Source organism: Macaca mulatta, chromosome 10 (genome assembly GCF_049350105.2).
Source record: "Macaca mulatta isolate MMU2019108-1 chromosome 10, T2T-MMU8v2.0, whole genome shotgun sequence".
NCBI lineage: Eukaryota > Metazoa > Chordata > Mammalia > Primates > Cercopithecidae > Macaca > Macaca mulatta.
Window position 1 is genome coordinate 2,741,099 of NC_133415.1, and position 26,110 is coordinate 2,767,208.

The 26,110-nt window shown below is 56.5% G+C and overlaps 1 protein-coding gene across 7 annotated transcripts in view; it reads right to left on the reverse strand.

The window, feature by feature from the left end:
• The window catches only part of TAFA5 (TAFA chemokine like family member 5), a 311,243-nt gene that overhangs the window by 79,857 nt on the left and 205,276 nt on the right, over positions 1–26,110 (reverse strand). For all 7 annotated transcript variants that reach the window (XM_077949082.1, XM_077949083.1, XM_028827577.2 and 4 more), the window contains exon 3: positions 17,284–17,411. In XM_077949082.1, coding sequence (XP_077805208.1) covers positions 17,284–17,411 — 128 coding nt within the window. The remainder of the gene's footprint in view (positions 1–17,283; positions 17,412–26,110) is intronic.

Below are 26,110 nucleotides of genomic sequence, written 5' to 3' on the forward strand. Positions count from 1 at the left end.
TCTCTTGAAATCTCATCAGTCACATATCCCTGTGTCCTATGAGAACCTGAAGCCACATGGCCATGACTACACAGGGCCAGATCCAACCAACAACAAAACGAAGCTTTTGAGAGATGCAGCAACGCAACCAACACCTGGGTCACTCCTGCTGCAGCAGTGTGACCAGCACCCCAGGTCTCTTCTGCTGCAGCAATGCAACCAGCAACCGAGTCTCTCCTGCTGCAGCAATGCAACCAGCACCCCGAGTCTCTCCTGCTGCAGCAGTGCAACCAGCACCCGAGTCTCTCCTGCTGCAGCAGTGCAACCAGCAACCGAGTCTCTCCTGCTGCAGCAGTGCAACCAGCACCCGAGTCTCTCCTGCTGCAGCAATGCAACCAGCAACCGAGTCTCTCCTGCTGCAGCAATGCAACCAGCACCCCAGGTCTCTCCTGCTGCAGCAACCAGCACCCGAGTCTCTCCTGCTGCAGCAGTGCAACCAGCACCCCGAGTCTCTCCTGCTGCAGCAGTGCAACCAGCAACCCAGGTCTCTCCTGCTGCAGCAATGCAACCAACACCCGAGTCTCTCCTGCTGCAGCAGTGCAACCAGCAACCGAGTCTCTCCTGCTGCAGCAATGCAACCAGCACCCCAGGTCTCTCCTGCTGCAGCAATGCAACCAGCACCCCGAGTCTCTCCTGCTGCAGCAGTGCAACCAGCAACCGAGTCTCTCCTGCTGCAGCAGTGCAACCAGCAACCGAGTCTCTCCTGCTGCAGCAGTGCAACCAGCACCCCAGGTCTCTCCTGCTGCAGCAATGCAACCAGCACCCCAGGTCTCTCCTGCTGCAGCAATGCAACCAGCACCCCGAGTCTCTCCTGCTGCAGCAGTGCAACCAGCACCCCAGGTCTCTTCTGCTGCAGCAATGCAACCAGCACCCCAGGTCTCTCCTGCTGCAGCAATGCAACCAGCACCCCAGGTCTCTTCTGCTGCAGCAATGCAACCAGCACCCCGAGTCTCTCCTGCTGCAGCAATGCAACCAGCACCCCAGGTCTCTTCTGCTGCAGCAATGCAACCAGCACCCCGAGTCTCTCCTGCTGCAGCAATGCAACCAGCACCCCAGGTCTCTTCTGCTGCACCAATGCAACCAGCACCCCAGGTCTCTTCTGCTGCAGCAGTGCAACCAGCACCCCGAGTCTCTCCTGCTGCAGCAGTGCAACCAGCACCCCGAGTCTCTCCTGCTGCAGCAATGCAACCAGCACCCCAGGTCTCTTCTGCTGCAGCAATGCAACCAGCACCCCAGGTCTCTCCTGCTGCACAGCACCAATGACCAGATGGGCAGGGATTTCCCAAAGAAGAGGCTGAGAGTCTGACTTCATTCTAATGTTGGATTCTAACTGGGCATGTGGACATTCCAGAACACTCTGGAAGATGCTACATGTGGAAAACAAGAATTCTTTTCCTACACAGAGAACTTGTCTGTGCCTTAGGTAGGGCAGAAGCAAGCAAGAGGGCCAGGAGCACAGCAGGGCCTTAGAAACCTTTCTCATCCATCATTTTCCTTTCTTACCATCCCATGAACCTGAAGGGTCAACCCTGGGGGCATCCTTACCCCCTTCTACAGATAAGGAAACTGAAGCTCTAAAGATAAACTGACGTCCACAAGGTCTCCCACTCTAGCATGCAGAAGTGCAGTCACCCTTCCAGGCAGGGGGAGGACGGTGGGATCTGACCCCACAAAGTCCTATTGGTACCACGGCCGCGTCCCCGGAAGGGGCTTGTCAGTCCCGGAGGCGCACAGTGGCTCGATCATGCCCAACGCCTGTGGAGGCTGAGATTTCTATTCCAGCTCAGGAAGAGGCGACGTGCGAAGGGACCCAGTGACAGAGCCGCAGTGATGAGGATGCCGGCGTTGATGAACGCGATGGGGTACAGGTGTCATCCAAGGACCCGTGCCACCCGCCACATCTTGGGTTTAACAGGGAGCTGACATTTAAAGTAATTTGGATGCAGACGCAAATCCTTCTATTTCATTTTTAAAGACTGATCTTTAACAAACGCCCATGCCACACGTCGTATTTCATTCCCACGGCAGCATGCAGAAGTCATTTGGGAGGGGGTGGCTGGCAGAGTCCGGGTCTCCTGTGTGCTGCTATCTGGGTCCGAAGAGCTGGGCTGAGAATGAGGCACATCTGGACACAGCAGCCAAGAAGATGGCACACACAGGTGCTGTGACAAAGGGACCGGTCCAGCATGACTGGAACTTGGGGCTCAGGGGACAGGCTGAGCACAGGTAGAGGGGGGCCTTGGGGCTAGAGATAGCACCTCACCATTAGGATGGGAGGCCCAGCTATGACTGCCCCTGTGGCATGCACCCCAGCTGATTGGAGGCAGCACCTCACTGTTAGGATGGAACGCCGGCCATGACTGCCCCTGCGGTGTGCACCCCAGCTAATTGGAGGCAGCACCTCACTGTTAGGATGGAACCCCGGCCATTACTGCCCCTGTGGCGTGTACCCAGCTGATTTCCCCCCTTGCATGTTGATCTTACTTCCTTTTTAAAATTTTTGTTTTTATATACTTTAAGTTCTGGGGTACATGTGCAGAACGTACCATTTTGTTACATAGGTATACATGTGCCATGGTGGTTTGCTGCACCCATCAACCCGTCACCTACATTAGGTACTTCTCCTAATGCTATCCCTCTCCTAGCCCCCCATCCCACGACACATCCTGGTGTGTAATGCTCCCCTCCCTGTGTCCTTGTGTTCTCATTGTTCAACTCCCACTTATGAGTGAGAACATGCGGTGTTTGGTTTTCTGTTCTTGTGTTAGTTTGCTGAGAATGATGGTTTCCAGTTTCATCCATGTCCCTGCAAAGGACACGAACTCATCCTATTATGATGACTGCATAGTATTCTGTGGTATATATGTGCCGTATTTTCTTTATTCAGTCTATCACTGATAGACATTTGGGTTGGTTCAAAGTCTTTGCTATTGTGAACAGTGCCACAGTAAACAATGAGATACCACCTCACGCCAGTTAGAATTGCGATCATTAAAAAGTCAGGAAACAACAGATGCTGGCCAGGATGTGGAGAAATAGGAACGCTTTTACACTGTTCGTGAGAGTTTAAATTAGTTCAACCATTGTGGAAGACAGTGTGGCGATTCCTCAAGGATCTAGAACTAGAAATACCATTTGACCCCTGCAATCCCATGACTGGGTATGTACCCAAAGGATTATAAATCATTCTACTATAAAGACATATGCACACATATGTTTATTACATTTTTTTTGAAAGAGAGTTTTGCTTTGTCACCTGGGCTGGAGTGCAGTGGTGTGATTTCAGCTCACCGCAACCTCCGTCTCCTGGGTTCAAGCGATCAAGCAATTTTCCTGCCTCAGCCTCCCAAGTAGCTAGGATCACAGGTGCGTGCCACCATGCTTGGAGCATTTTTGTATTTTTAGTAGAGACGGGGTTTCTCCATGTTGGCCAGGCTGGTCTCGAACCCCTGACCTCAAGTGATCTACCTGCTCAGCCTCCCAAAGTGCTGGGATTACAGGCGTGAGCCACTGCGCCCCACCCTGATCTTACTTTCCACAGTACAGTCAGGAAGGAGTAAGTTCACCTTTGTCCGTTACAAGAAAATTAATCTCAAAGTGATGTCAACTGTAAGATTATAAGGATTATAAACCAATAGGAGAAAAACATGTTTTCCAGCACTTGGCCAGCACCTTCTGCTAATCAGTTCATAAGACCTGGAATCAGACAGTGGCACCAGTTACAATGGCTCTGGTGAGGATCTGAGATCATATGCAGTGGACGGGCTTGAAACGGCGGCACGGAGGCAGTGGACGGGTTTGAAACGGTGGCACAGAGGCAGTGGGTGGGCTGAAACGGCGGCACGGAGGCAGTGCTCTGGTGGGGACATGAGATCACACGCAGTGGGCGGGACGAAGGCAGTGGGTGGCACAAAGGCAGTGGACGGGCTGAAACGGTGGCACGGAGGCAATGGCCCAAGTGACTCTAGAATAGCCGGAAGTTGTTCCTCACGGGCTCCTCTATAGGGAAGACGCCAGTGTCTAAGGCGGGACCCTATCCTTCCCCTAGGATTGTGTAGATTCCAGGGCCATTTGAAAGTCCAGCATCCCAAAGCCTCACCCATCGAGATGGAGCTCACATCCATCTTCCTGCCTGGGCAACCACGCGGTAGGGCTGTCAGGGAGCCTGGCCCAGCGGGGGACGGTGGCCCTACCGCCCTCGGGAGAGGGGCCACTCGGGTTCCTCATCTGGGGTCTTCACGTGGTTGCGACTTCACTGTGCATGAGGGGGCCTGAGGCAGGAACCGGAAGTGCCTATTCTGGGGTCCACCCAGAGAGGGCCCCCAGGGGCCCAGGCAGGACGTGGAGCCCTTCCAGGACATTCCATGGTCTGCAGTGTGAGCAGAGTTCCTCTAAACCACAGCCAGGCCCCGGAAGGCGCTGCTCAGAAATATATCTCGAGCACAGGGAACCCTGTGGCGGCTCTGTGCCCAGGTGCCAGCATGGTGGGGGACAAGGCATTGCATTTACATTGTGAACGTAACGAGAACTTCTGGGAAGCTGCCCTGCTAGCAGCAAGACAGGGTGTCCCCCCATGTCTTGGAGACCAGGCTCCCCGCACTTGTGTAGCCGGAGGATGGTCTCCAGCCGGAAGGACCCCTCTGTCTCCTGGCTACGCACGGTGGGATGCGAGCACCTTGCCGCAGTCCTCGTCACGTAAACAGAGTGCTGTCTGCCATTTACTCAGCAAGCCCTTCCCATCCCAGTTCCCAATGATGTGCCAGACTTACAGGCCAACGAAGCAGGCCCATTTGGCACCAAAAAGTGACCCCTCCAGCGATTCTCGAGGGGCATCCCTGAGATGTTGGATCACGTGTCTCATCTCTGCATTCCAGTCTCTGACTTGGCACCAAAATAGTGTCAGAGGGATAAGAGTGGTGGGGAGACGACAGGGAAGCAAGGGCCGGGGAAAGGAGAGGGAGGCACTGAACATGTCACTCAGAAAAGCCCCTAAGCCTGATCCTCACCCGGACCCAACCTAACGTAACTTGCTGAGCAGCAGGGGGCACCAGGAAATCCCCAGCCCCGCCACACCCACCGGGTTTCCACGACAGACCCCGTCCACCCCTCTGCACCAGGCAAGCATCCTCACATTTCAGCCATTTGCCATTTATGTATTTAAAATGATTCAAAGAACAACTGCTTTAAGGAAGATTGAACCTAATGCAGGACCAATTACTGTAAATGGCGCCCAGCGTGTCATATCTCCCATTACGAAATTGGCCCAAAGTGCAGACAGAAATAATGTGGGTTTGGTCAAACCCTTTTTTTTTTTAGTTTCTGGGCTCATTTCTGCTGAGAAAATGAAGAGTGTCACTGCTTACAATACTAGCTGATGTGGTGCCGGCCATACACGTTTTTGTTTACACACAGAATCTATTAAAATGTCCAGCTATTATTGTGGTGATGAATAGCGGTGATTCAAAAGAACGCAAAATGGATTGCAGACAGGGATCAGAGTAATGACTTAGTATTTTTCATTCTTTGTGCAGAACAAAGATTAGTTAGGTGCGGGTCCTGGGCCACTTCTGGCTAAGTATCCACCCCCACTCAATCTCTCAGGCCTGTTTAAGCCTCAGCCTTCTTTGTCCTTGGGAGAGCAGACAGGTGGGGGGGTCCTCAGGCCACCTCGGCCCACCACCACCCTGCTCTCTTGGGCTGGTGAGAGGGGAGGGAATATCCTCTCTCCTGTTCCTTCGCGATCCTTCTGGCCAGTTTTCCTCTCCCCTGGCCATTGCCGCCATCTCTTCCTTAGCTCAGCCTCCCTCTCCTCCGGTTCCCTGAGCCAGGCTCCATGCATGCCATCTGATCACACTCCAGACAGACTCGGAGCCCAGGCGGCCAGGGCTCAGCTGCTGGCTGGAGGGCTCCAAGGGGGACAGGATATGCCACCTCACCTGAGGGGCAGTTCTCTGCAGCCCTCCCGGCTCTGCGTCCACCTGGCATCAGTTCCAGAAGGACGGGGGAGGTGGGCCAACCTGGGGAAGCAGAGCCCCCGCAGGTGTGTGCAGGCCAGGGCCCCTGGCGAGAGGGGCGTCTGCACACCTCCCCACATGGGATTCAAAAGAAAAAGTTGGGCCCATAAAATGGACTAAAACTGCGTTTCCTCCACGTTGAGAACAGAGCTGTGCTCCCCGGTCCTCAAGGCCGGGCTGACCTGGCCGGGTAAAGAGGAGTGCTCAGAACATGCCAGCTGGGGGGACATGGGGACAGACAGACGGTGGAGGGCAGGGTGGGCCCTCAGCCATGGTGACAGTGAGCTGGGGGCAGGGGACACCTTGTCACATCAAGGGAGGAAGTGACAGGCTGCACCCCGTCTCTGCAGGGCAAGCCTGGTGCAGGATGGGGGCTATGAATGCTCCCAGCAGCAGGGAAGGAGGCGGCTCACAAGGGGTTCTGGAAGGTGGGGGGCGGGGGTAGAACTCTGAGTCACTGAAGAAGCTGCCAGAATCCCAAGAGGCTGCCTGAATTCCTGGTTGACCTCACGGGGCCAGGGGGAAGCCTGGCTGGGACCAGTGTCCCTGTGTGGGGAGGGGTCCCCAAGGCCCTGGCTTGGCTGTGCTCTGGGGAGGAGGTGAACCACAGGCTCCTGGTCGGGGTAGGGCAGGGCAGACAGGTCGTACGGGAGGATGGCACCCACACAGGTCTGCCAGGCCCACGTCCTCTCTCCCTGCTTGCGTGCGGTCAGCTGCCTGGTTAACAGTGAATCTTCCCCCAAGACACCTCTTGAGTTCCCTCCACAACCACAGCCACTGCCTTCCTGCTTGGGGGCCTCCCCACTGTCCCCACAGAGGCTCAGTGTTCAGCTACAGGGTCCCCTTCTTCCTCCAGCAGCCCCGGCCTTTGCTGACTAATGGCGGCCACAGCGGGGCTCAGTGTCTGCTGTGCAGGGGACCAGGAAGTGGCCGTGGTAATCCAAGGGACAGGTCGGGTGGGGATACCAGGGTGCACCCTGATTACCACCTCGGTTCTCACCTGCCTGCGTTGGGAGGGGGCACTGCAGACCCTCCCGGACCCTCTGCTTCTGCTCAGCCCACAGCCTGCTGTCCGCAGCAGCCCTGCCCTGGCCACGCAAGGCCACGGGCTCCACAGCCCACCGGGGCTCACGAAGGCAGCTCTGTCTCACTCCCAGATGAAGTCCTCCCCCACCACACACGGGACAGAAGGCTCCCGGGCCCTGCCCAGCCTGGGGTCTTACTCCTGGTGACACCCTGGTCCCTCTCAACGCCTAAGCCAGGCTTTCTGGGGTGCTGGCCCAGAGGACCTGAGGGGACCCTCTTCCCTTGACTGTGCCCTGATCAATTCATCGGGGCCATCACCCTCCTCAGAAACCATGCCAGATGATGATCCTGCCGTGTGGCTCCTGGAGGGCTGAGGCCACGCCTGCTGTGTGGTCCCTGAGAAGCACTGGAGCTCTCCACTGGCACCTGCAGTGCCCGACAGAGAACGGGGCCTGATGAATACGTGGGCAATGGGTCCGGCTGAGGCAGTGCTGGCTCAGCCACAGCTCTCCAACATTCCCACGCTGGATCCTCAGGGCATTTGTGCTTGTTTTCCTAGAAAAATCCTCACATTTTTCCCTCCCTGAATGTCTGCATATTTGGAATTCATTTGCGAACTCCTGCTACGGACATCACTGGGTGCTTCTTCATTGCCCTCTCCCTGGGAGACCCCCCTTGTCTCCTGACCCCTTCCCCTCATCTTCACAAGTACAGGTGCGTGCAGGGCTCCTTCTGGGATGTCCAGGGCTGGAGCCTGTTCTCCCTGCACCCTTGACGGCCCATTCCAGCGGTGACGGAGTTCCAGGTCAGGAGTCACAGCCTGCGCTCTGCAAGACCTGGCACCACCGTTTCCCGGTTTCGGCGATCTGCTGAGAATCCAGCGACACTCTGCTATGGATGTCTTTGTCCATGACCTAGTTTTTCCCTCTGAGTTTTGGGGATGTTTTTCATCTCCCGTGGCCTGAAATTTCATGCTGGCATGCTTTAGGATGCGACTGTATTCATTCATTTTCTGGTCTTAGTGAGTACTCTCACAGAGGAAACCGGCATCTCATTTCTGGAGAGGTTTTTCGAAAGCATTTCTTTGATAATTTCTTCTTCATTTTCCTCTATTTCAGGTGGTTGTATCGTTCAGAACTCCTGAATCAATCTTCTGATTCTCTATTGTTTTCCTTTCCTAGTTCCCATTTCTTTTAGAAAATTCTACTCTCTGCTTTCTGAGAGATGGCCAGTTTTACGTCCCCAACATTCTACTGGATTTGTAACACATTCTGCTGTTACACACACACAGGCACACAGTATCTATAGGCATACTGCATGTACATGTATGCACACATCTGTGCCATGTATACATGTGCATACGTGTACAATTCCCCAAAGCGCTCTCCAGGCTCTTTTTAAAATATTTAAGTTCTGGGACACATGTGCAGAACGTCCAGGTTTGTTACACAGGTACACATATGCCATGGAGGTCTGCTGCACCTATCAACCCATCATCTAGGTTTTAAGCCCCACATGCATTAGGTATTTGTCCTAATGCTCTCCATCCCCTTGCCCCGCACCTTCCAACAGGCCCCGGTGTGTGATGTTCCCCTTCCTGTGTCCATGTGTTCTCACTGTTCAACTCCCACTTATGAGTGAGAACATGCGCTGTTTGGTTTTCTGTTCCTGTGTTAGTCTGCTGAGGATGATGGTTTCCAGCTTCATCCATGTCCCTGAAAAGGGTATGAACTCATTCTTTTTTATGGCTGCATAGTATTCCATGATGTGTATGTGCCACATTTTCTTTATCCAGTCTATCATTGATGGGCATTTGGGTTGGTTTCAAGTCTTTGCTATTGTAAATAGTGCTGCAATATACATATGTGTGGATCCTAAGCAAAAAGAACAAAGCTGGAGGCATCACGTTACCTGACTTCAAACTATACTACAAAGCTAAAGTAACCAAAACAGCATGGTACTGGTACCAAAACAGATATATAGGTCAATGAAACAGAACAGAGGCCTCAGAAATAACATTACACATCTACAATCATCTGATCTTCGACAAACCTGACAAAACAAGCAATGGGGAAAGGATTCCCTGTTTTATAAATGGTGCTGGGAAAACTGGCTAGCCATATGCAGAAAACTGAAACTGGACCCCTTCCTTGCACCTTATACAATAATTAACCCAAGATGGATTAAAGACTTAAATGTAAAATCTCCAGGCTTCTTGATGCTCCTTTAATGAGCTCCCCATCCCACTTGTCTACTGCCAGGCCACCAATAGCATCCAGACTCACTGTCCAAACTCAGTGGTGACATCTGTGGCTGGGGCAGGCTTTCTGGCCAGGCTCACCTCTGTCTCATGAGGTGCCTGGGCCTGGCCAGCAGGCCCCACTCCTCACCCAGTCCCGGGCTCCCCTCTTCTCTCCAGCAGGACAGGCTTGGGGTAGTGACACCTGCAGGGCTCAGGGGTCAGAGCCAGTGTTCCAGTCTGTGCATGGGGTCACAACCACACCCTTCCACCGGTCAAGCACATCCCTAAGGCTGAGCCAGGGAGGGGAAGCAGAGCACTCATGAGGAGGAAGACAGAGGCCCCGGACTCCTCACCTCCCTGCTCCCACCAGCCTCCTTGCCTCCCTGCCCCCTCCTGTGTCTGGATGCATGTCCGCTGTCTCTGAGGCTGAGTTGTGGTTTAGCTGGTGTGCTGGCCTTTCCTCTGCTGCCTCGATGACTCCTGTGGCCTCTATGTTCCTCGCTCCTCTTCCTTTGGCTTCTTCTGGTTTTGTTTCTCTCCCAAAGAGTGACCTTTGCTTTCCACCATGTTTAGGAGCACAGCGATAAACAGCTGGCTGGTGGGAGGTGGGCTTCACAGGGGCGCCCTCTGGCCCCCGACTCATGGCACCCATGGGTTCTGATCTGGGCTTGGTGAGTTCAGTGGATGGAATGGGGGGCCCCCGAAGTTCATGTCTGCTGGGGAACCTCAGGATCTGACTTGATTTGGAAATAGGTTCTTTCCAGATATTAGCGAAAGATCTTTAGATGAAATCATCCTAGATTTAGAATGGACTCTAAAGCCAATGGTGGAGTGTTTATAAGAGAAGGGAGAAGGAAATTTGGCAAACGGAGCAGGCCCCATGAAGACGGACACAGAGAATGGAGTGCTGTGGCCATGAGCCAAGGAACACCTGGGGTCACCAGAGGCTGTGAGAGGCAAGAGAGGGGCCTCCCCGAGAGCTTCCCAAGATAGCAGGGCCCTGACCACTCAATCTTGGACCTTCTGGCCTTCAGGACCATGAGATAATATGTTTCTGCCATTTCCAGCCACTCAGAACGTGGTCACTGGTTATGGCGGCCTCAGGGCACACGCAGGAAGTGTATCCAGAAAGAAGCCTCCCGTTTCTTGACTGAGCCCTCAGGGAGCTGAGTGGGGATCTCATCTCAGAACGTCTATTTTCACCTAATCTCCTGGTTTCCAGAAGTTCCTGCCCCGTTTGGCTGTGTTTCCACTGTAGGGTCCAGAGCCACTCAGGTCTCTCCCTCTCCAGCATGAGCCTCTGTGAGTCTAGTCTTCTCTGGGTTCCACAGGCAGCTGAGGCCCAGGTGTGTGGGTGGGGAGGACCAGGAGTCTCTTACGCAGCCTTTCAACTGGGCCCATCTCCACAGCGCTGGGAGGAGGCCGCCAGCACTGCCCTGCGTCAGAGTGGAGGCAGAGCCCGCACACTGCTCCTTGGGGCTCAGCTCTCCTTGTCAGCTCCGTCCACCCGCTCCCATCCTTCCAGACCTGTCTTGCTGAGTTTGCACTCCAAGCAGGAGGCCATTTTCCCCCTTTCGTGTACCTGTCATCTTACAGGGGGTTCCATGAAGGAAGTGTGAGCATCTCGTCCTCTTTAACGGGGACCCTGGTGCAAAAGCGTCTGCTGTTTCCTGTGGATGGCTCCTCCCAGAATCAGGGCTCGGTGTGCAGGCCATGGACACTCTGTCCTTCTGCAGGGCCACCCTGGGCAAGGGCCTGGCACGGGAACACACTCCTGTGCCCCAGCCGCCTGGCGGATTGGTACAGACACGGGAGGGCTGGGCCGAGACCCCAGTGTTGACACCTCCCTCTTCACACTGGAGGTGCTCGGAGGCAGGGGTCCTAGCCTGTTCTTCGCACGGATCTGTGAGTGGGGCCACGTTTGACACACACTAGGCTCTCAGAATCCGAGAATGAAGACACCTCACGGTTTGAGCTTGCTTCCGCACAGGTGCCTTTCCTGGGATGCGCCCCTCCTCCAGGCTCCGAGCTTGCAGGAAGCTCAGGGGCAAGGGCCTCGGTGGCCTAGACAAGGCAAGCCATCCACTGGGACAGGGGCCGTCCAGCCAGAAGGCTCCTCCCCGTAGCAAGCTGACTCCTAAATCCCAAACAAGGCCGCCATAGACAATGCTTAGCACTGCTGGAGATGCTAACAGAAGAGCTCTCCAACCACGAGAACAGAGCCGTTTCCAGAGGGGCGTGTAGGTGACCTGAATCATCGATCGGTGGTGAGACTAACCTCCAGAACTCGCCGAGACTAACCTCCAGAACTCGCCGACAGGCTGACAGCACAAGCCGCCCAGCCCAAGTCAGCAGCAGTTTACGGCCAGATGAGAGAAGAGACGGCATTCTGGCAGGCTGCTGGCCGGGCCGCCAGGCCCCAAGGAGACCTCAGTGTCCTCCTGTCCGTGTCCAACGGAGGCCCTGGGATGGCCCGACTACACCACACTCCTGGGATGCCTGGCCAGGGTGGAATTTAGACATCCAAGCCCCCACGAGATCAGCGGCAGCTGCTGTCTGCACATCCTCCGAATCTCTCATGTTGGGGAAACGGGCTTTTAGCGTAATGAGTTTCCATGAAATACAAGTTCCCAAACAGAACCATACAGAAACCCCACTGAATTTTTTTCACCCCCACAACTGTGATTTCATGCAGCACAGAATTAGAAGGTGGTGCTCAATAGTGAATGTGCAAACAGGATTTCCATCTAGCTGGCTGATTCCGATTTAGGAGATGGCACAGCTCACTGACAAGTATCTTGCGATACATAAACATTCCAAAAATGTGACTGAGCAAACACTGATGAGAATATTTCCAAAAGCCAGTCACTTGCGCGGTCCGCAGCCCCAGCCACGGAATATCTGTGGAGAGAAGACCTGCTCGTGGCCCGGTCTGCTCCCCTCGGCCCCACGAGCCCTTCTTGTCCCTCCTCCTCCAGCTCTGCGAGCCCGAGCCCAGCTCAAGGACAGAGGAAGCCAGAGCAGAGCAGGGGAATGGGAAGGAGGGCGGACAGCAGCTCTGGGCCTGTCCCCAGGGAGCAGGAGCCAGAATGGGGAGCCAAGAAGGGGCGCTGCTCATGCCTCAGGAGAACCTGCAACACCCACCCAGGGTCCCCTCGCCTGGGGCAAGTGGACGTCCACAGGGCAGAGCCGGCTGAGAGGCAGTGCCTGGAAAAGCACTGCAGCGGTCAGTTTCTCTCGAGTCCCCACAGGACGTGGATTTCTAGCCTTTCATAACCATCTAGGAGAAAGGCTTCTCCCATGTGACCGTGTGTGCGCGGGCACGGGCCTTGTCACCGGGCGCTCGCCCTCCTGACACAGATGTCCTCTCACATTTTCATTCTATTCCTTCCTCCTTTTAAATGCTGGTCATGACCTATTAAATTAATTTCACAACCCACTAACGGGGTGACGACCTGCACTTTCAAAAGCAGTGATCTCGGGCCGGCGTAGTGGCTCACGCCTGTAATCCCAGCACTTTGGGAGGCCGAAGCGGATGGATCACCTGAGATCAGGAGTTCGAGACCAGCCTGGCCAACATGGTGAAACCCCGTTTGTACTAAAAATACAGACATTAGCTGGGTGTGGTGGTGGGCGTCTATAATTCCAGCTACTCTGGAGGCTGAGGCAGGAGAATCACTTGAACTCAGGACGTGGAGGTTGCAGTGAGCCAAGATTGTGCCCTTGCACTCCAACCTGGGTGACAGGAGCGAAACTCCATCTCAAAAAAAGCAATGATCCTGGAAACAGAAGCATCAGCATGTGCCTGGGGTCCACACTCGGTTAATCCATGAATCCTGAATCCACGTGTCACACACAGAGGCGCAGGCATTGCCAGGGCACGGGGCAGCAGCACCCTTAGGCCCAGCACCGGTGCTAGGCGACCCACACTCTGGTGGGCCCACACAGACAAGTAAACAGCAACGGCCACACAGGAAGGGGTTGGGGAGTGACGGGGGCTCGGCACGATGCTGGAGCGTAGCTGGGCAGGCTGGGAGCGGGTGGCTGCCTGCATCAGGGCTGGGCTGGAGGCGGGCTCTCATCTGAGAACGTGGCCATTAGGATGGAATTAGCAGCAACTCAGTATCCACTGGGTCTCTAAAAGCCAAGTTATGAGAACACCATCATCTCTCAGAAAACCAGTTTATGGTAAAGGGTGAAATCTCCTGTAGTGCTAATTTACCATCCATGAGAGAACTCAGATGCAATCGCACAACTGGGATTGTAGCTCCCAATTCTATGGTGTTTGGTTCAAGAGCCCAACTAACCTTTTCAGAAAGCTTTGAACACAGGTCACCACAGGCCAGCGATTCTATTAGGAGCCGGCTCTCCTGTTGTTCCCAGACTTTTCCTGAGATACCTGGGAAGACGACAGGGCCCACCCCGGTCCCCTGGAGTGAGCACACGGTCACACACTGAGATCCACCAGCCCAGGCACCCGTGGCCATGTACACAAGGTGCCCCCGCCATGGCAACGTGAGGCAAAGGCTGAGAGACAGGTCCTCAAGCCCCCGACACACACTCTCCCCCAGGAAAGCAGAGCCATCCCCTCCACCTATGAGACCTCACTCTCCAGAAGAATCAGGCTCCCTGCGAGTGACCAGCCCGGGGGGGGGGCACCTGTCCTTCCCACGCTGGATGATGGAGTGTCCTGCTACAATCAGACTCCCACCTGCCCATGTCCCTGGTCCCTGCAGGTGCCCTCCCAGCTTCCACCAGCAGAGGCTTGGGGGGTCCCCTGCAAAGTGTCCTAACGATGGGAAGACCAGAGTATCTGAGTCTCCTGAGCTGAAAGCCACGTGGGGTCTCACGCCGAGCCAGGTCTGGCGTTTGTGTTGAGCAGACCAGGCAGCATCGATCCCACCTCCCTGGAATTCTGTCCCCCTGGCCACCAGCGGTCACTCCAGCTCGCCCAGCCGCAGTATTCAAGCGTGTGAAACTGAGCTCCCAGGCCTGCGAGGCCCAAGGGAAGGAGAGTCCGCAGCCATCTCCGCCAGGCTCTCTGAGCACGCCAAGCACTGGACGGGTGCAGCTACTGTTCCCCAAGCCAGGAAGGCTCGAACCCCTCTGGAATATCCCGGGTGTCTGGTCAGCCTCTGTCTCAAATGCCCCAGAACAAGGGGGGCTCGCTGTCTCCCATGGTGGGCCCTGTGGGCTTGGACTGAGCTGATGCAGAGAACACCTCGGTTCCCCATCTCTGCACATACAGAGGCCGTGCTGGCCAGGCAGACCTGGACGGACGCGGGAGGCTGGTTGGGCGGCCCTCGTCTGGTTCTGGGGTAGGTGAAGGGGTCCCTGATGAGACTTCATGAGAATGACTCAGGCACTGAAGAACTAAACGGGAGGAGGAGAGAGGAGAAGACATGCATTCTGGGTGAATGCAGGAGGCAGGGAGGGCTGGGTCCAGGGTTTGGGCCAACGGTGAAGAAAGGAAGATACCATGAAGCTGTCTGACAAGGCGTTCTCCGGGCAGCCTGACAAGCTGGGGACAGGCCACATCTGTGTCCCTCACTTACCAGCGCGCGCCCTGCGTGCGGGGGACTTCACTGATCACTTTAATTAGCGTTGCCCTTATCGGGGCCAGAAGGTCTGCCACGGTGACCCTGGGCAGAAGTGGCTGCAGAGCTGCACCAGGAGAAGCCTTCATGCAGATCTGAAGACTCCAATGCTGCCCGGTGGGCGAAGGGCATCCCTCCAGGGGGATGTAAATGCTCTGAAGCAGGTAGAGGGGTGGTGGCACAGCACTGTGTGTCCAACGCCACTGAGCTGCTCGCTTTAAAATGGACTTTACGTTATGTGAATTTCACCACAATAAATTACCAAAAACCAAAATGTGACGATGCCAGCAGCCTCCAAGTAAGGACCCAATCCTGTTCCTGCCAAGCACCTCGATGCCTCTGGAAGGGCTGGGCCGGTTCCAGCCCTGTCACTGGCTCAGCAGGGCTGCCCGTGTCGAAGTGACGACACCTTTATCCACCGCCAGCTCTCATGGCGTCTGTGGACTCCTGACTTCCCACCCCGGTGAACTGAGCAGTCAACTCACAGAGGTGCATCCGAGTTCGTTCCTGAAGGGGTGCGGCCTGAACGCTTGGCCTGGGTGCCTCATGGGCCTCGAATCACAAGGAGGAGGGGCTCATCAAAGGGTGACTGAGAAGTGATGGGTCACTGGCAGCTGGGACCCAGAGTGGCTCTCACACCCATCCCTCCAAAATTCGGGGCGAGGTGGCTGCTTATGTTGAAGCTTCTACGAAGGATGTGAAAGGCTGCGCCTGACCGGGGTCCACAGGCAGATGGAATGCACCTGCTGTTTGTGTTGCTGGAGATTCGGGGAGGTAGTGCAGGCCTGGGAACCCCAACGAGCAGGGACAGAGGAGGGCCTAGGCCTCCTCTGCGGGCAGGTAGCAGTAGGAAATGGTAGAGCACTGTGCATTTCACGGGTGCAGGACGGAATCATCTGCTTCTGCACTGAATGCCAGATAAACAAACCCTGACCAGGCAAGCCCAGGACCTCAGCTTAGACCAACCCACGCCCCTCATCTCCTGTCCTGTCCGCATGCCTCAGGGTGGCACCGGTGCCCGGCCTCACACTCCTCCTGCAGGCTCACATTCCAGGCAGGCACTCCCAGGGGGCCCTGGGCCGCCAGCGAGGCTGAGTCTGCATGAACTTCCACAAATACAAGAGGCCCCTGAGAAACCCATGGGGGGATTGGCGTGCTGCCTTGCCCATCTCACTGACATCCTGGCTGCAGCAGAAAGCTGTGCGACTCCCAGAAGACGACCCTGACAGCTCCGAATTGTGTTAGAACCCCAGGGATCTGTGGTTCTCCTTGGAGCAACTCCACCAAATCGGCCTCTTGAACCGAGTGCCGGAACAGCCCAGCCGAGCCCTCGCTTGGAGGCCGCTCAGGCAGCAAGAGGAAGGATTTCCCTGCAGCCCAGTGTGAGGGGCTGCAGCCCCCTCTCTCCGTGCAATCCTTGGAGGGGGCTCGGATGCCAGGGGCTTTCCGGATCCTTCTGCCCAGCCACAGATCTCCCTGACTGAACATTCTCAGAGCAGGGAGCCCAGATCCATGTTAGGGAAACCCTCACCCACTCATGTCCTCAGCTTCCAATGCCAACCTCAAAGCAGGAGGAGCCAGGATAAGGGGGTACCACTCGCCAGTGAGAAGTCAAGGCCACCCCACACGTGAATGGCCCAAGCCCCATGCACGTGGGCTCCCCTCCTCTGCCCGCCTCCTCTGCCCCTCTGCAGGGGAAACTGCCTCAGAATCCGTGGCGTGCCTGGAGGAGCTGCCTTCGGAAAAGGCCCAGGGCCACCCCGCGCTCCCCAAGCTTCTGCCCTTGGGAAGAGCAGCTCTAGAGACCCAGGTCAGCTGTGGCTTCGGGAGGGCGGGGCGCGCTGCATGCCCCACTCAGTGGGACAAAGAGGAGCTGAAGGGCCCTCCGGGTGTCTGGTGTGAGCAGCCACTAGGCCAGGCCCAGGGACGGAAGGAGCACACCTGGACGGAACCCGTCCCCGGCTCCGTCTCTGCAGAAGCTCCCTGTTCCCTGGGGGAGTTATCAGAAGTTCATCCTCAGGAGGGGCGGACGCCTCCTCCAACCGGGAGTCACGGGCACATCAGTCCCGGAAACAAGATGGCTCTAACCAACGGATTTCGGGGCCTGGTCTGTGATCTGACTTCTGGGCTGACCAGCCTTGCAGGTGGTTCTTTATCCAGCTCTCAGCCCCCATGTACTCATGAACCCTCCGCCCCAGGACAGATGGTCAGGAATTCAGCCCCAGAGAGGGAGGTGGGGTCCTGGCTTCTCTGCACGAGGACAAGGTGAGCAGCTGCCACCCGTCCCCTCGGAGCCAGGGTGGCCTCGGAGGCCTGCACATGCCCCCTCCCCAGCACACACACGAGAAAGCCAAGGGCCACGTACCGTAGTGGTCTTTATCCTCCCGCCGGGCTGCGTGCACGTCCAGCCTGACCGGTTGATTAGCAAGTCGCAGCCTTCCCCCTCCAGACACGGAAGCATGTCACACCACTGCTTGGTCTTGATAATTCTTGCTGCGGGAGAAGAGGGAGACAGTCAGCGTGCTGCTGTCACGGATCGCGACGGTGTTGCCAAGAGGACCTGGGTCCTGACACTGGCTGGGAGGGCCCTCAGGCAATGCCCGGTACGGCTCCACCCGGGGACCCTCAGGCAGGGACACCGGGCCCAGGGGCTTCACCAGCTTCCTGGTCTCCCGGTTTAGTGCTTGCTCCCCAAGTCCTGCTCTGCCATCGGCCAGTCGTGGAGCAGTAAGCAGTGACCGAGGGAGCTGGAGACACGTCCGTGGAGCAGAGCCGTGGCCCCTCCTGCAGCGTGGCTGCCTCACTCTCTCTCATCTGGAATCCACTAGAGAGCAGGGAAAGGCAGGAGGAAGGGTTCCCAGTCAGGCTGTCCTCAGATGTAGCGAGGGCAGGCCTGTGCACAGGGTGGGAACCAAGGGGGTCCAGACTTGGAGTCAGAGTGTGAGGCCACGCAGGAGGTAGGGAGTCGATGCGCCATCCTTGACTGGAGGATTTTACAGCAGCCCCTGGTCCCCATCTGCAGACGCCTGGCGGACCCCTGGGGCTGGCCCAGCAGCAGCCATGTCAAGGCTCCAAGGTGAAAGGATGTGACCAGCCATGCCAAGGCTCCAAGAGGAAAGGATGAGTCTTGTCATGACCCCTGGACAGGGCAGGGGGCAGGGGAGGGCCCGGCGGGTGGGGGCACTGGCCCCCCACCAGCACAAGGACTCTGAAGCCCACATCAACTCCTTCCATGCCACAGAGAATTGCATTTTCTCTCTTCCCTGGAAAGCCACCCCATTTTGTGGCTGTAGGGTTAGGCAGACTGGAGATTACTCTCTACCAGAAAGCCTGAGAAACAAGGACTTCACGGCAGAGTAAAAGCTGATATTGTATTAACATAACCTTCGCTGCAGGAATCTCAAAAGAACGATTAGTCATTTCTCAAACTGGGGAAAAATAGGTCCTTCCTAATGCACACGTAATTACTTTTATATAAACGGGACCTACAAACAGGGGTTGCTATCCCGCTGAAAAACGTAGGCATGCAGATCAGACACCAAACACCTGCCAGGCAGTATTCTGGTTCAAGGTTAAGTTATAAACATGTACCTTTACATACACAGGATTCTACACCAACCTTAACCCCATGGCTGGAGATCAGGGAGAACTTTGCATCTTACAAGAAAAAGAAGTTTGAAAGTTTGGGTCCAAGGCTCTAGGAGAATGGATGAAGCTGTCACATATTCCCACTGCACTCGCTGGTGAACGCCACGCACCCCACGCTACTTGCAAGGTGGTTGGACTGCACGTGACTCGCTTCGTGCCAGTGCTGGGAGGGCCAGGGTTGGCCTTCTCCGCCCCTTCCTCGCCCACTCACAGTTCCTCGGGCTCCTCACTGTTCTGAGCAGAGGCTTGGAACTCATCTTGTTGGATGCAGGCAATTCACCTATGAAGCCCCTTCCTGCTTTCCTTTTGGGTCCCTGCTTCCTGGGGCTCAGTGTTTGATGGGTCCAGTGGCCCCAGGATGCAGAGAATCCAGTGTCTGGGCTGCCTCAGCTGCCAGCCTTGCAGAGCAGGGAAGGATTCTCTGTCACCCACACCAGGCCCAGGCTGCACAGACACCCAGGCCCAGGGCAAGACTGGCCCCCATGGCCCCCAGCCCCAACCTCCTGTCTGAAGCCCCGGTCCCTCTCACGACACTCCAGAACCCTTGATTTCCTCCTCTCTCTTGGGTTTTCTCTTCCACGTCACCTCTTTTCCTTTTTTTAAATAGAGCACAGGACTCTCAATTTGCATAAACCAGAACTGTAGTTCCCCAGGATACTTGTTTACTTGAAAACTTGAAAAAGTTTCGGAGATTCCTTACCACAGGAGGGAAATGACTACTATCTAAACAGTTCTGCAAATGCACATGTGTGCACGCATGTGTGCTAACACACGGTCCTCCCGACACGCGGCCGGCTGGCTTCATGGCTATGCAAACAGACGGCTGCACACGGCCGCAGGTGCAGGAGAGCCACTGCTTGGACAACGCTCTGCAGTTCCCATGTCTTGAAATTCTGAATAATTTTTAATAAGGGCCCTGCATTTCATTTTGCACAGGGCCAGCCAATTATGCCTCTGGCCCGCAGGCAGTGGCTGTCCCTGTAGGAGCAGTGGGCAGCAGAGGACAGGGTCCTGAGGGACAGCTCACTCCTCAACCCACGGGGGCGCGGGCCCTGGGGTCATCGCAGGGGAGGCAGGTCTGGGAGGTCTGGAATCTGCCATGGGTCTTCCCAGGGCCTCTTTTCTTGTCTGTTCCTTATTCCTGCAGAAAGCTGCCAGCAGCGGCGTCTCCCATCCTGGATGCATCGTTTTGGGTGACAGTAAATATGGTAGAAAAATCTCAGACACTCATGAACACGAACCTTAAACCCACGAGGAAGCTACAGGATGAAACACAGACGCCCCAATAGCAGAAATCCCCTTGCAATGCCTGGGAAAAGAGCTGGACAAATTACAGTAAGCATTGTGTGTGTGTATGTGTGTGTGCGTGTCTGTGTGTGTGTGCGCACGTGTGTGTGTGTGCATGTGTGTGTGTATGTGTGTGTGCGCGCGTGTGTGCATGTGTGTGCGTGTGTGCATGTGTGTGTGTGCGCGCGTGTGTGCATGTGTGTGCGTGTGTGTGCGTGTGTGCATGTGTGTGCGTGTGTGTGCATGTGTGGGTGTGCGTGTGTGTGTGTGCGTGTGTGTGTGTGCATGTGTGTGCGTGTGTGTGCATGTGTGGGTGTGCGTGTGTGTGCATGTGTGTGTGTGCATGTGTGTGTGCATGTGTGTGTGCGTGCGTGTGTGCATGTGTGTGTGTGCATGTGTGTGTGTGTGTGCGCGCGTGTGTGCATGTGTGTGCGTGTGTGTGCATGTGTGTGTGCGCGCGCGTGTGTGCATGTGTGTGCGTGTGTGTGCATGTGTGGGTGTGCGTGTGGGTGTGCGTGTGTGTGTGTGCGTGTGTGTGTGCATGTGTGTGCGTGTGTGTGCATGTGTGGGTGTGCGTGTGTGTGTGTGCGTGTGTGTGTGTGCATGTGTGTGTGCGTGCGTGTGTGCATGTGTGTGTGTGCGTGTGTGTGTGTGCATGTGTGTGTGTGCACGCGTGCGTGTGTGTTGGGGGTGTGTTTATCTGGTACCAACACTGAAGGACCTGAAAGGAAGAGGCTCCGGTGTGGCTTAAAAGAAATCCCCATGTGTGCTCCCATCCATCCCACACCACAGCGTCCAGGGTGGCCTTCAGTGCGGTGTGGCTCCTGCTCTCATCCTGAGCTGAACGGCACCTCAGAAACCCCCTGGGGTTCCCAGTGCCTGTCCTGTTCTGCCCTAACAGCCAGACTGGGCTGTCTCAGGTGAAGTGAGCCCTTCAACTGCAACAGGAAGATGTTTCCGCATCTGCCAGGGCCAGGTTTGGCCCTCTCTGCAGCACAAGGCAGGACCTGGGCCATCAGGAGTGGGGCCGGCACAGACCAGAAAACCAGGGCAGTGTGGGTGGCATCTGAGGGCAGGTCCTGACCTGCCTGCAGGGCAGGCTGTGAGAGGGTGGACAGGAGGTGGCCTGGGCTCAAATCCTTCACTGCCAAGCTCAGCTGGGACCTTGTACCCACCCTGAAGCTCGTGCTCTGGGCTGGGAAGTCCCAGGAGAAGGACGCTGAGGGTGGAGACAGCATAGGCAGAAGCACCCCACCTGGCACAGGGCGTGGCTGGCCAGCACCCACAGGCTATGTTGCTGGGGCCCTCTCGGTCAGGCTAGGATGGAACCACCGGAGCTCACTGGGACTGTGAGGCTGAGGACAGGGGAGGGATCTGGGGCCATGTGTCAGCCTTCAGTATCCGGGACACACGCGTGCTCCAGTGCCAGGCCCCAGCCCACTGTCCCTCTACGGAGAGGACCCTCATCCCTGCCAGCCATGATGTGGTAACATGCACAGTGCCACTCAGGGTCAGAAAGAGAAGAAGGAAGGAGGGCAGGGCCCCTGGGGCCTTAGGATGGTGAAGGGGGCTCCAGCCTCACCTATGCTGTAGCCGTGACGCCTGGCCACACACCACACACATATGTACTCCCCAGACACACGTACACATCACCCACATGTATACACCACACACATATGTACCCCCAGACACACATACACATCACCCACATGTATACACCACACATATGTACCCCCCCAGACACACGTACACATCACCCACATGTATACACCACACACATATGTACCCCCCCAGACACACGTACACATCGCCCACATGTATACACCACACACATATGTACCCCCAGACACACGTACACATCACCCACATGTATACACCACACACCACACACATATGTACCCCCTGACACACATACACATCACCCACATGTATACACCACACACATATGTACCCCCCCAGACACACATACACATCACCCACATGTATACACCACACACATATGTACCCCCCGACACACGTACACATTACCCACATGTATACACCACACACATATGTACCCCCCAGACACACGTACACATCACCCACATGTATACACCACACACCACACACGCAGAGGCATGCAGGCACACACACAGGCACACACATGCCCATGTAAATGCATGTTCGCAAACACGTATCTACAGGTGCAGCACACACATGCACACATATGTGCAAGCACACACAGAGATATGTATCCTCACATGCACCCACATGTGCACTCTCATGTAAACACGCATGTAGATGCATGCAGGTCACTTTGTGGGCTTGCCTGCTCTCAGCATTTGCAGAACAAAGGGACAAGCAGGCAGCAGGCCTGCCCCATCCCTGGGCCTGGCCCTCCCGAGGGCACCAGCGGGCCGGCCCTGAGCACACAACACCTTTTGTTTGCCGGCAGGAGCTGGGCTCACCCACCCCAGCCCACTTCCTGCTGGAGGCGGCCAGAGGCACAGTGCCGGGCCACCATGTCCTGGGGACAAAGGGTCCTTTCAAGCACACATTTCACAACTCCCTTTCACCCGGGCACGGGTGAGGAGGCCTCTCCTCTGGTCCCAATGTTGCAACAGCTCTCAGGGAGGGGAAGGGGCGTCCCTGGGGTTGACAGAGCTTCCGAGATAGTATGAGTGATGGTGACTGAAACCTGGGCTCTGGGCAAACAGACGTCATCGCCCATCCACATGGGCTAACCTGGGGGGTCCTGAGCACACAACAGGTAAAGGGCACGCTGGGTAAAGGGCACAGGGTCTCATGCATGTTTATGTCTGCAGTGCCTGTCCCTGGACCGGTAGGAGCAGGTGCTTAGGACGTGGCTGGAGAAGCGAGCCAGGGAGCCCCTGCCTAGGATGGAAAGGGGGCATAGGAGTGCAAATCAGAGGGGGTTTGTCCAGACTGGATCTAGAGTCTCACCGATCTCGAGCCTCTGTAGGACCCCACAGCCCCCGAGACCCAGCCCAGCCAGGCCCTGGGCCAGCAGTGCTCTTTCTCCAGCTGGAAACACTTCTCCAAGGTACCACTCAGCCCCATCTTCCATGCCACACCATGCTCTCCATCACACACACATACGCCATTCACACATGTAGACACAGGCACACACATATACACACCACACACAGCCACATGTCTACACACGCACATACACACAAGTCCACTGTGTGCCCTCTTGCAGACTCACTAACTACACATGCGTATCGTCCCTGGGGCCACCTGGCTCCCTGGCAATGAGTCTCCAGGTCTATGGGGGGCTTGGCTCCTTCCACCACTCCAGGTCCCCTCTGTGTGCACATTCAAGCTGCCTCCCCAGACAGAGGCCGGCTCCCGCTCCACGGTCCCCACTCCCTGGGATGATGCAGCTGCTGCACCCAGACCCTTACCAGTGGCAGGATAGAAACCTCGGGCTCCAGGAGGGCAGAGTGCAGAGGACGCTGCCCAGTGCAGGCTGGGACTGGGTTTCAGGGGAGGGAGGGAGCCAGGGCAGGGCAGGAGCTGGGCTCTCCTTGAAGTCTCAGAGAGGAGCAGTCCTGGTGACCCTGCAAACAGCATGGGGAGGAAAGGGCTGAGATGTGGGCGGGGCCTGGCTGGCCACAGGTCCTCAGCACAGCCTTGTTCAGGCTCCCAATCAGTTTGCTGAAAGTCCAACTTGCCAAAAACGGTTGGGCGACCCTTGAACGGAGTTGAAGTCAGAACAGCGTGGCTGTCTGGGTGACAGGGGCCAAGTCAAAGCGGACTTCAAAGAACCCGTCTACACAAAGGCCTGGGAGGAAAGTGCACCCCAGGAAAGGCAGGCAAGGGTCGTGCCGAACCCCAGCGGGCGAGCAGGGTCCCAGGCGGGCGGCCCACAGCACCTGGGTGGACCAGTGCAGGGCAGGGTGTGCCATGTCCTCAGTGTGGGGACACACCCCAGTGCCCCAGAGAAGAACCCCCCCCGGGAGCTGCCACCCAGCTTCCTCTCATCACGTCTGCATCTACAGCTCTAGACACAGCTGGAGGACGCGGGTGCAGGGCGGAGGGAGGGTGGAAGGCCCCTCGAGGCCTGGCTGCAAAGGTCATCTCTGCAGACAGGGGCCTCTACCCTCTGCCCCCATGTCCTCTACTGGACGGAAGCAGCCAGTCCTGAGACACCCACTCGAGCCGTGTGCCGCCTGGGGCACCCACCGATGTGGGGCACATACACATCCATCGTACCAGGCCCTCGGGATGAAGGGCTGCGGGCCTCCCACAGCTGGCAGTGCCTCTAGTCACAGCCAGAGGGCTCTGCCCATCCCCTCCTCACCAGCCTGAACTTGGGGGACAAGAAGCAGACAACTAAGTGGGGTTCTCAGCCTGAAGTAGAGCTGGGCAGACGGCATGGGAGGAGCTGTACGGTCAAAATCCAGCAGGGTGTGTCTGTTATGTGGGATCAGACATTTGAATTTGTTTGCCATACGGGATCAGACATCTGAACTCGTTTGCTATACGGGATCGAACATCTGAACTGCTGAAGTGGGACGGCTCTTGCTACTGCGTGTCCTGAGAACCTGAGATGATCTCGGAGCTGCCAGACAAGCTCTCATCCAGCCTGCAGACAGACGACTCCGCCCCTGGAGTGCGTGCACACAGGTGCCCACAGGCAAACATGCACACCCACATGTACACTCGCATGTACCAAGAAGCAGGTCACAGCGGCACCCCCACCCAATACCCGCCTTCCCGAGGGAGGAGAAACCCAGGCCCATTCCCGCTCCCCTCCTTTCCTACCCAAGGGGCACCCCCAGACCCCAGTCTCCTTACGACTGTGCTGGCTTTGGTCAAAGGGCTGCTGGTTCCCGAGACCGTCCTTTCATTGAATCAGTCAATGTCCCAGAACGAGTAACTCGTGCCCCAGACAGCTGCCCCTAGGAACACAGGAGGGGGCTGGGGACAGCAGAGGTCACCTTCCAGTTCCAGGGCAGGCGTGCAAGGAAAGGAACTGGAAGCTAGCGGGTGGGGTAGGCGTCAGCCTATCCACAGACACTAGGCTGTGAGAGCCTCATCTCGCCAGGGACGGCGTACCCGGGTGTGACTAGAGCTCCCAGGGCAGAGCAGGCCGGCAGGGGCTGGGGGAGACGAAAGGAGAATCTTGGACAGGGAGAAACCCGCTCGGAGAAGTGGAGAAGGACACATCTGTTCCTGCCGAGCACCGTCTGCTTTCTGGGAGCCAGGCCTTCCTCTCCCGCCTCGACAGCCTCTCTGGACCTGTCAGTGCTACTGTGACCCCGGGGCCCCGATGAGAGAGGGGCTGTGGCAGACACAGACCCCAGGACCCCAGTGAGACAGGGGCTGCTGCAGACACAGACCCCGGGACCCCAGTGAGACAGGGGCTGCTGCAGACACAGATCCCAGCGTCCTGACGAGACAGGGGCTGCTGCAGACACAGCCCGGGGCGGGGGGATCTGAGGGCCACACTGTATTTGGTGGGAAACTTCTAAGAGCCTTCAACAAAAGAAACCTGTGACACAGGGACACAGTCCGCAGGAGGGGACGACTGTTTGTTGTAAAGTGATTTTGTATTCTGCCTTGTTAAAAAAAAAAAAAAAAAAAAAAAACTGAAGCAGCTTACAAATGTCCATTTTTCTGGGGAGAATACGCCCTCTTTTGTGCAGGCCAAGACGCCCACAGGGGAGGGGCCTCTGGGCTCTCCTTTCTTGCCCTGTCACCCGTTCCTGTTTCTAGAGGGTGCAGTGGCCTGGCAGGGGCACTCACAGGCCTTTCTTTGGGCAGGAGGCACAGGGAGGTCACCCATGCTTGGGAATAGTGAAGGGTAGTGACCCCTGCTCCTTGGATCCACCTTGGATGGGGGGCTCGAGCTGGGCGTGACCACACAAGAGACCTCCCATGGCCCTCACCCACCCACCTCAGCAGCACAGCACATGCCCCTGAGCAGCCCTCGGTGGCTGCCCAGCTGTGAGATGTAAGGGCTGGAGCTGCTCTCCTGGGGCCCCGAGGGAGAGCCCACCGGTGCCTCCTGCAGATGGTCAGTGTGGAGGCACCTCTGACCAGCACTGGGAGGCCCTGGGTCTATCTTTTCTCAGACTTAACACAACCATGGAGGCTGGGAGAACATTTAGCCTTAGCCCTGGCTGTCTTTTATGACATCAGGACTGTAAACCACAGGGAGACACGTGGTGCCTTCCAAGTCTTCTGTGGCCAATCAGAAGCATGCTTGCCTGGGGGATACAGCCTTGGGCCATCGCCTCCTGGGGACA